At 59.8% G+C, this 9,977-nt stretch overlaps 1 protein-coding gene across 1 annotated transcript; it reads right to left on the bottom strand.

Annotated features, from left to right (window-relative positions):
- Positions 1–8,481, bottom strand: ST6GALNAC4 (ST6 N-acetylgalactosaminide alpha-2,6-sialyltransferase 4). The gene is made up of 6 exons (XM_037494027.2): positions 8,391–8,481; positions 7,870–8,015; positions 6,110–6,295; positions 3,938–4,350; positions 2,605–2,712; positions 1–1,940 (listed from the first exon to the last, which is right to left on the bottom strand). Exons 2-6 carry the CDS (start codon positions 7,879–7,881, stop codon positions 1,751–1,753), a joined length of 909 nt encoding a protein of 302 aa, XP_037349924.1. The 5' UTR covers positions 7,882–8,015; positions 8,391–8,481; the 3' UTR covers positions 1–1,750.
- Between the last annotated feature and the right edge of the window lie 1,496 nt (positions 8,482–9,977).

Here is a 9,977-nt window from a genome sequence, read left to right as displayed (position 1 = left end):
TCCCCCATCCAGAGCCCTCCCTCCTCCCTCACTTGCAGAGCCTTCTGGGTCGGGGGCTGAGCGGGTGGAAACTGGGCACAAAAGGCAGCGTGAATGGCAGATGCCAGGCTCCATCCAGTCCCTTCTAAGAAGGCTGGGGCTGGAGAGTGGGCACGCTGGGTCACCCAGACTCCCAATGACGACCCACTACACAATGTACGAGGTCCACAGCAAAGTGAAAATGTGGGGCCCCAGGTTAAAAAAACCATTAAGGGGCCTCCCGGGTTGCGAAGGGGCCCACATGGCGCGCAGACCTCTCCTGCCGCCCGCTGCTCCCCGCTCTGGCTCTGGTGAATTCTCTCACCCTCCCGCGCTTCTGACTGTACCCAGGGCTTGTATGAATAAATAAATAAATCTTAAAAAAAAAACAAACAAACCATTAAGGATTTCAAGTCAGGGAGAGCAGAGCATTAAGCTAAGTGTGGGGCCCCGACCCCCGGAGCCGAAAGTTGAATCCACAGGCTCCATCCTAGCTGAGGGCCAGAGGACCTGACTCTCCATTAGTCTCCTGATCTCCAGGTGAAGGGAAGGTGGGAGAGAGGGCAGACTGGGAGGGTCCGGTCCCTTGGTGCAGGCCCAGATGCTCAGGCTCGGCCCTCAGACCTAAGATTGCATCAGCAACAGCCAGTGGCTTCATTCACCTCATCTGCAAAATGGGTCAACACTAACCCCTTCCGGGGCGACAGGCCCTTGCTGCCGCACTTTACAGGTCGGGAAACTGGAACCCAGAGAATGCAAGCCGCAGGCCTGCCCCCACTTGACATTCTTGAATGTGACCAACTCCAGAGTTGACAGAACACTTGACTGGAAAAGTCTTGGAATGTGACCCGTGGGCCAGGGAGGTGACATGGGGTGGAGGAATTTCCTTCCCACCCCTAGCTGTTTCCTTCTAGGCCCCTCCCACTGGGTACAGAGGAATCGTCCCAAGTAGCTTCTAAGTAGGAACCAGATTCCTGGCTCAAGTTCAGCCATAACACCAGACCTTTAAAGAAGCTTCCAGATAGGTGGGGAAGGGTTTCAGCTCCTGGGGAAGAAGGCACAGGCAGATAAAATGGCCAGAAGCTGAGCTGGCTGCAGGCGTTGGGGGGTGGGGTGGGGGCTGCTGAGGACTTGGCCTAGGAGTCCACAGCTTATGAGTCTGGCAGGGAGAGGAGCCGCCATCCCACTGCAGAGACACAACCACACTGGACACAGGCATCCAGAAGACACACGTTTACCCGTACACTCCAGATGCGGCCCTGGCAGTCATAGTTCAAAGGCCCCTCTCCCAAGGAACCCCAAGCTCTGGGCTGCCCTGAGTAGGCAGCCAGCCCGGGAAGTGTGGCACCAAAGGCGGGTAGAGGGGAAGTGTAGCGAGAAAGAACCAAGACTGCAGCAAGGTTGAAGGTCATGGTGCTGGTGAGTGTGGAGCCATCAGCCCCGGGGTAAAGGCCACTGGACAGATGTGGAGGGGGGTGAACCCCAAAAGTAAGATTCAGATGACTCAAGGAACGTGGGGTGGAGAAAAGGGTGCAAAGGTCACCATGACACCCTTCTCTCCCCCTGAAGTCTGGAGCCCCAAGGTGGCGGCGAGTGTCCCGGGGCAGGGCGGGAAGGGACCCTAGGTCCACGGGCCTGTGCAGGATCCACAAATTAAGTGGACTTGATGGGACGTGGCTGGAACAGAGGCTGGGTGAAGGCAAGGCTGGTGGTCGGCCAGCTGGGCAGTGGGTTACTGGGTCCTCCAGGACGGGTGGGCGAACACGATGGGTCTCTTCTTGGCCCAGCGGGAAAACACAGCCTTCTCAGTGATGAAGCGGTGGGCGCTGCGGGGCGCCCGCTCGTGTGCCAGGTACATCTGACACTCATCCAGCCGGCCCTTCTCGAAGTAGTGGTAAGGCACTGAGGGGTGGCTCTCCTCCCTGAGGGCGGGGAACAGGGACAGTCATGGGGCACTGGTTACTCGCCTGCCTCCTTGCAGACCCTGCCAGCGCCCACCCCGCAAAGAGCCCCTGGCGGAGGTCCTGCAGAGGCCAGAACTGTAGGGAGGCACAGCGCAGCCCTCGGTCCCAAAGGACAGGCCTGGAGACTCAGGCTGTTTGACTCTGGACCAGAGACAAAACCTGAGAGCCTCGATGACCCATCTGCAAAACGGGGGTACAGGGCTCACAGCCTCATCTGCCTCGGCACCGAGCTCGCCCTCCTGTTCATCGGCCCCACGCCTGCAGGTGGTCTGGCCAGGTGCCACAGCAGAGGGCACATAGGCTCCTGCCAGCTCATCCACACACTCAAGCAAGTTTCAGAAAACAGAGTGGAAACATGGGACCTTCCCTGAACTTCTAGTGACAATGACCCTGAACTACAATGACTTCGGCAGTGAAAACACAGACGTGACTCATCACCGACGCGAGGAAATGGAGGCTGTGGCTGGTGTGACCACCCAAGGCCACGTGGCCGAGCAGAGACCGCATTCTAGCCTTTTCCTGCCAAGCACAGGGCCACCCCAAGCACCTCCGCCCCCAGACCCCCCCGGGGAAGGGCCCATGGCCACGCCAGCCCTGCCTCCCGCCCGGGCCCAGGCCTGACCTGCAGTAGCTGTCGCTGACCATCCCATAGACCACGATCTCCTCGCACAGCTCCAGCGCCAGGATCATGGTGAACCAGCCCGTGCTGAGGAAGGAGCCCGACTGCCTCCTGGTGGGGAGGGACCCAGTCAGCCCTGCACCCCCACTCAAGTGGGAGCAAGCGGTTGTATGGTGGCCCCAGCCTCAGGACCCTCCAGAGACCCACCTCTATACCAGGCTGGGGGTGATTCATTCTAATTGGCACCTCCCAGACCCTGTGCTGGCCAGGAACCAGCCACACCCAGCACTATGGCCCTCAAAGGACTAGACAGAGAGAACAGCTAAAAAGGAAACAATGGAAAGGGATAGAGAAAGGAGGAAGGGAGGTGTTCCTTCCAGAGGGGTGATCAGAGAGGGCTTCTCTGAAGAGGTGACCGCATTAGGCCTGAATGGCAAGGTGTCAGTCATGGGGAGAAAGAACATTCTAGGCAGAGGAAACAGTACATGCAAAAGTCTATAGGCAGGAACCAGTGTGGCATCTGAGGAAGCCCAGATGGCCAGTATGGTAGGAACAGGGTGACCAAGGACAGATGAGATCACAGAGGCAGGCAGGGTCAGATCATACAAGATCTGTAGGTCAGGAAAGGGGAGGCAGTGAGAGTCTGGACTTGATTCTCCATGTGAAGTGAAGCTGCTAGGGTTGAGGAAAGGCCACCAATGGGTTGAATTTGCACGTGTCAGTTGGTGTAGGGGCGAGGGTGGTAGCAGGAAGGCTAGTGAAGGGGGTGAGAAGGGTAGAGGAGGGTGGTGGCACCTGGCGGGGGTGGGGGGGGGTCACAAAAGATCCAAGAACCCCTGATAGGTGGCAGGTGATGGAAGGAGGGGAGTCAAGGACAAAGTCAACGTTTGAGCTGGAGAAGTGGAGGCTGCCGGTGCAGTTCCTGAGTTGGGGAGGCAGCGGGAGGCGGCCAAGGAGTCAGAATGCTCTTCTGTTTGGGGGAGAAGATGAAATCTTAACACAGAGAGCTTAAGCCAAGCCCAGCGCAGGAAGGGTTCCTACAGTAACCGTGACTTTTAGTATCTGGAAGGGATTTCACAGACGATGCCAGGTCTCAGGGCTCCCCCTCCAGGGGGAAGGTAGCCCGAACACGCCCACCACGGGCAGCCAGCGTGGGGCTGAATGCGCATCAGAGCCATTTGGACGCTTGATCTAGGTGACAATTCGATGAATGACAATCCCTCCGATTCCTGCCCCGTCCCCCTTCCAGGGCAGGACCGTGTCTGCCTCCATCACTGCTGACGGAGCAGATCCTTGCTAGACTGGCCCCCGCACGCTGGGGAGGCCCGGGGCTCACCGGTTCTTGCCGGTCTCGTCCTGGAAGACCTGGTCGCAGTAGGCCATCATGCGCTCGGTGAAGGTGTACACCTGCAGGCCGGGGTACATCTGGGTGAGCTGCAGCAGCGTGCGGTAGGTGCGGCCGCCCAGCGTCCGGTCCATGTGCCTGCCCTGGCCCCACACCACGTAGATTGTGTCCCGCGCCCGCTGGAAATAGTGCGAGTAGTTGCGCAGCAGCAGTGGCACGCTCGTGTGCGAGATGACGCGGAGGGTGCTGCGCCGGCCCACGTCCGCCTCGAAGCCCACAGTCGGCGCCTGGTTCATGCGCAGCACGCAGTCAGCACCGTCGATCTCGGCGCCCAGGCCGGAGCCCAGCATCTGGCCGGAGCTGGACACCACGGCACAGCTGCGGCACGGTTCTCGGACCAGCGGCTACAGGAGGGGGTGCGGGGAGGGGTGGTGGTCACACAGTTGCTCCCACTGACTGCAAGTGACCCCTGTATCAGCTCTAAGTACTTTGCCAACCAGTTTTGCACTTGCAGGACCTGAGGCTGGGTAGGTGACTTTCCCAAGGTCACACCAACATCGAGTGGCAGAGCTAAGATTCTGCACGCGGGGCCCCGTGCTTCCTCAGCAGCCATTTCGTTTATGCGCAGTGAGCACGGCCTGAGCAAATTTACAGAGCGCTGAGAGCAGCTCCTGACACAGGCTGGGGGTTATACACAGGTCTGCTAAGTATACTTGAACTTCAGCTCTTCAAGTCAGTCTTCCCCTGCCCGGGCCCCTCTTAGAGGTGCCCACTTAATGAGTAACCGCTGCCTAGTGCCCGTAACAGCCCTGGGGACCACTGGTTCTGAGCCTGATCCTGGCTCTGCCCTGTCGTAGCTGGGTGACCTCAGGCAAGTCACATTGCCTCTCTGAGCTTCAATTTTCTCATCATTTACGAGACAGGGCCTGAGACAAGATCCAAGCACCAGGCTGTGAAGGTCCACTGGTAAATGGCCAGAGTGGCAGGCACTGACCTAGGGTAGCACGAGGCCCCAGCCCTCACCTCCTTCTCTCCCCACGGCAGAAGCTGAACCAACAAGCCTGTAAATATTCACCAGGGGGTCAGGGCGCCAGGACTTGCTCCCCATCCCACACCTGCACGCCCTCGTCGGGGAACGTGGGTTTACAGAGGGCTGTGAAGGACGTGGGGACATTAGTTTCAAGCAGTGACAGACTCAGGGGCACTTTCTATCTAAGCCCACCTTCCGCCCCAGCAACAGCGACCATGACTACCGTATTCTGCCGGCGCTTTGAGTCTGTCCTGGCCCGAGGACAGCCCCAGGAGGCGTTCTCTTGTGCCAAACAAGATCTTTAAAATTGTTCATTCCTAACTTATAAGAGTCAGTCCTTTTGACATTCAGATACCAGGATTTCCCACTTGTCTTAAAAATCCCAGAGGGTCTGGCTGCCCTGGGCCCACATCCATGAGCTCTGAGTGTCTGGAATGAAAGCGGACCAGCATGCACCCGGCCCCCCATCACTTGTCCCACCCGGCAAACCCACAGCACACTCGCGTCTGCTCCCCATCCCCACCCCACCCCACCCCACCCCCAGTTGTGTCTACTTCCTGATCAAATATTTATACAGCCCCTGAGCTGAACGCTTCCATAAATCATCTCCGCGAAGCTCCAGATCAAGAAGGGGCTACAGCTGTCTATGCGCCCCCAGCCCCAGGTTCCCATCTCCCCCAAGAGAGGACAGCTCTGGGGTTAACATAACTTTCGTCTGTATCATCTTGTCCTCAGCAGCCGTCAGCACAGAAGACACATCAAAGGCAGCAGGTGCACCCCTGCTGAGCCCACGGGTGGTGTGTGCTGACAGTGAAAGCACAGCATGGGTACCACACTGTCATGTGGCCATGCCTGTCTCCCCTGCCAGACCCGGAGCTCCAGGTGGCCAGCACCCAGGGGAGAGCAGCCAGGCAATAATGTTGAATCATAAAACCAGTTTCCGCTTAGAACTTGGGGCTCAGAGAGGTGAAGTGATTGGTCAATGCCAGACAGCTGGTGAGCAGAGGTGTCAAGTCCAGGGGTCCTGGCTGGCCTAGCATGAGCCCCGTTTTCATTACTTCCCAGAGAGCTGGGGGAAGCACCCAAGCAGACTTAGCTGCACCTGTCCCCAACATGTTGCCTGGCCCACTCACCTTCCCATCTGGCACGCTGCTATATCCACTGAAGTGCAGGGGCCCTGGCACGGTGGGCCTGGAGTTGGCAGAGAGGTGAGGGTCTGGGCAGGAGGCCAGGCAAAAGGGCAGGCAGGCCCAGCAGCACAGCAGCACATAGAGAGCGGAGAAGCCCACGGAGCACAAGGCGATGAGCAGGAGCCGACCCTGAAGGAGATCGTGGTCATGGCGGGGGAGGGGGTGAGGGTCCCTGGAGCCCCTAGCGGGTTGTAACCCAGCCTCACAAGTCCAAAGCCCAGCTCAGTAGCTCCTAGGAGATCAGCAGAGTCCACACTGACCGTGCCTTCCTCTGGACCTGAAGATTCAGGGCTCGCTCGCCTGACAACGAGCTCTATTATTATCCCCATTCTCTAGGAGAAGAAACCAATTTGCGGTGAAATGTGTAGCTCAAGGCCACCCAGCAAGAGAGCAGCGTGGTGGGGCCTTAAGTCAGGTTCCAGGGTCCATGTTCTCAACCGGAAGTCCAGGTGCACTCTGCAGCCCTGGATCTGCCCTTGACCTCTCTGGGCCAGTTTCTTCCTCTATAAAGTGGGGGCCAATAATGCCCACAGGGGGAGTTATAGGGAGGACGGCAGTAAGCACGCTGTGCACTATAAAGTGCTGTGCACGTGAAGACAGGAGAGTGGCCCTTGAGAGGGGCTACCAGCCCCCTTCAGACCTGGACGCTGGCTGCCAGTGTGCCCCTCCCCCACCCCACTGACTCAGTGGCCACCCCACTAGCTAACGACCGCGATCTGGGTCAGCAGTCCAGTGAGTAAGGAGAACAGTGGAAGGGGATGTTGAGGGGTGCATCATTCAAGCAAGGCTTTCAATCACTAAAACTGTTGCCCCACGCCTCCACCACCAACAACCATGTGCCAAAGGCCATTTGAAATAGGAAGCCCCCCTAGCACGCTGGCCTGGGCCCCACCTGGGGTTGCCCCTGCTGGCACATTTTTAGTGAATGCCCCCCCAAGTCTTGGAGGAGGGGCCATGTGGTGGGGGACATGACCCTGGGCCTGCCGTGTGCGCTGGGTCACCCTGGTGGCCACCCGTCTCTCTGGGCTGATTTTCTCCCGGCCTGCCCATGGCACAGGTCCCTCTGCCCCCAAAACGGCCTAGCTGCTGGCTGATGTTCTTTGAAAATTCTAAGTTGCAAAGCAGCCCCCACCCTCCTCCCAGGCATATCCTGCCAGAGGCCCACCCTTTTCTGCCCAAAGCCACATCGGTTTCTAAAAATAATTCTTCTAGAGGCCAGTTGTTCAGGGCAGGGGTTCAGAGCCTGAGGCCTCAAGCTTCCACTTTGCAGGGCCCAGGTCCCCAGCCCACCAGGGACCCAAAGATCTCCACGCAGGCAGTCATGGTTCACTCCGCCAACATCCAGGACTCTCTCCCACAGCTGGGGGCTCCTGAGTAAAGCTGGGGGCAGATGCACAGAACTCGCACACCAAACCCCACTCCCAGTGAGGTGCCTCCTGGGGATGACCTCACGATGCAGGAAGGAGTCCTGTTACCTCCATTTTACACGGGAGGGGCAGGGTACTGAACCCAGAGAGGGAAAGGCACTTGCCTGGGGCCACACAGCCTGCCAGATCAGGGCTGGACTTTGAGGGCAAGTCAACATCTCCCCTTCTCAGCTCAGGAGCAGTGGAGCGAGAAGTGACAGTGGGGAGGTGAGAGAGGCTGCTGGGCCGGAAACCGCCTCCAGGTCCCCTGCTAGTCTTCCTCTTTCAGCCACTTACCGGAGCCTTCATGCTGTCACTGCCGCTCAGCAGCCCTGAGGCTGCTGTCTCCAGGGTTCCGGCTGGGAAGGGGTGGGAGCAGGGCACCTGCCAAGGCCCAGAAACTCAGGGCGGGTGCCTGGCCTCTGAGGTGACTGTCCGGGAAACTGAGGCAGAAGAGGGCATAAGCCGGGGTGAAGGCTGCTGGCATCTGGTAGTCAAATGCTCCAAAGTCCCCCCAGACCCAGCAGTACCGTCTCCATCCTAAAGGAGCTAGAAGGGGTGACCTCTGCGGGGAGGCCGCCCCCCCAGCCCAATGCCCACTGAGCACGTGGGAAGGACAGGTAGAGAGGGCGAGCCCTCGGTTCAAGGTCACCCATCGGGTCTGGGTCAGAGAGACCCCGGAGCCAGGAACGCCCACTCCCCTCCGCGCCTCCCACCTCGCTACCAGCCTCATGAAAGGAGAGGCCTGGGGCGGGCCAGGACCGGGGACCCCCCTCTTCCTCCGGACCCCACAGCCCCTCCCTCGGGCGGACGCTCACCGGACGGGCAGCTTGGGGCGCGCCGGCTGCTCACGATGCGCTGCTCGGAGCGCCATGGCCCGCTGGCCGGGCAGGAGGCCGAAGCCCCGGGGCGGAGGCGGCCCGCTCGGCAGCTTCTGGAGCTGGAAGCCGAAAGCGCAGGGCCGGCGGTGGGGGCGGGGCCCGGCCCGAGGACGGGGCGGAGACAGGCGCGGGGGGCGGGGTCTGAGCGGCGGGGGCGGAGCTGCGAGCGCGGCCGGGCCGTGACGTGCGGGGCTGGCAGCGAGGCCTGGGGGCCGGGGGCGGGGCCTGGGGGCCGGGGGCGGGGTCTGGCGGCCGGGGGCGGGGCCCGGCGGCTGGGGGCGGGGCCCGAGCGCCCGCGTGTGCGCGACTCCGCCCTCGCCCCTCCCACGCTGTGGCTGCGGCCCGCGACCTGCAGGAAAGGCCTAGAGGGTGTGGAGCCCCGCGCCTGGCGGGGAAATGGCGTGTTTCCATTTCTGAAATTGGGGCGTGGGTAGGAAAATCAAGCAGGCGCTCGGGGTCAGGCAGCCCTGGCTTCAGACGGGCAGGGTGGCCAGATTCAGCAAGTGAAATACAGGACGCCCTGTTATTGGTACTTAACGAGCAATTGCATTGCAAATCTGAAATTTCAGCTTAGCTGAGCGCTCCTTATTTTCTCTGGTGACCCTCTTTAACCAAGTCACTTTGCCCTGAGCCTCCGTTTCTCTCCTCTGTACAGTGGGGATGAGCCACCAGGGACCTCCCGGCGAGATGCAGCAGGAGCAGCTGCTCTCAGAGCCCGCCTTCCAGCCCTGGGAAGTCTCATTCCCACCCAAGGCCCTGGCCATCTACTTTCACCTCTCAAAGATCCCCTCCCTTCCCAAGAGTTCACCAAATCCAAGCCAACTCAGTTTTCTGTCCTGCAGATGCTAGAATGCACCAGGTGGCATTGCAGGAGAATTTCAAACTGAAGGGCACCAGGGCCAGGAAGAGTTGAAGGGCAGATGGAGGCAAGTGGAGAGCGTATTTCTCATCAAAATGTTTTTTTACAAGATGCTGATGGGCCAGAAAGCTCATCTCACCATCCCTGCCCTCTCCCTGGCCCTAGGCAGGGACCCAGCCTGGGCTCCCGCTCTGGCCCGATTTCAAACTCCGTCCCTTTTAAAAACACATTCCAGTGTGTGCACAACACCAAGGTACTGTGTTGTGTGCCCACATCCAGCTCTGCAGGCTGTCCTGTCCTGCTCCAATCCAAGTCCCCCAGCTGGAGACAGAGCTCCATGCTCCCCTCTGGTGCCCCTTTGAGCACAAACCCTTTCTGTCTCTCCCTACCCCATCCTGGGCACACATCAAGGGCAGTGGCCCAGCTTCAACCCCTCCTGGTGGCCCCTCATTCACACAAGTTGAGGTGCACAGTGGGTCCCCAAAGCCAGAGCCCTTCTGGCTTCCCCGCAAGTCCTCTTCCGTCATGTTTCCCACCCCACAGACCCAACCCTCAGTGGACAGTGGTGAGTGTTCCCTGTGGATTCATGCATCACCCACAATGGCAGTGGGTGATGGCCATTCCTTTCCCAGGGGCAACTCCCTCACACAGTGGCGCAGACACAG

The sequence above is a fragment of the Talpa occidentalis genome, unplaced genomic scaffold, assembly GCF_014898055.3.
Source record: "Talpa occidentalis isolate TD23 unplaced genomic scaffold, MPIMG_talOcc4v2.1 talOcc4.7, whole genome shotgun sequence".
Lineage (NCBI taxonomy): Eukaryota > Metazoa > Chordata > Mammalia > Eulipotyphla > Talpidae > Talpa > Talpa occidentalis.
This window is presented reverse-complemented; position numbering and strand designations above follow the sequence as displayed.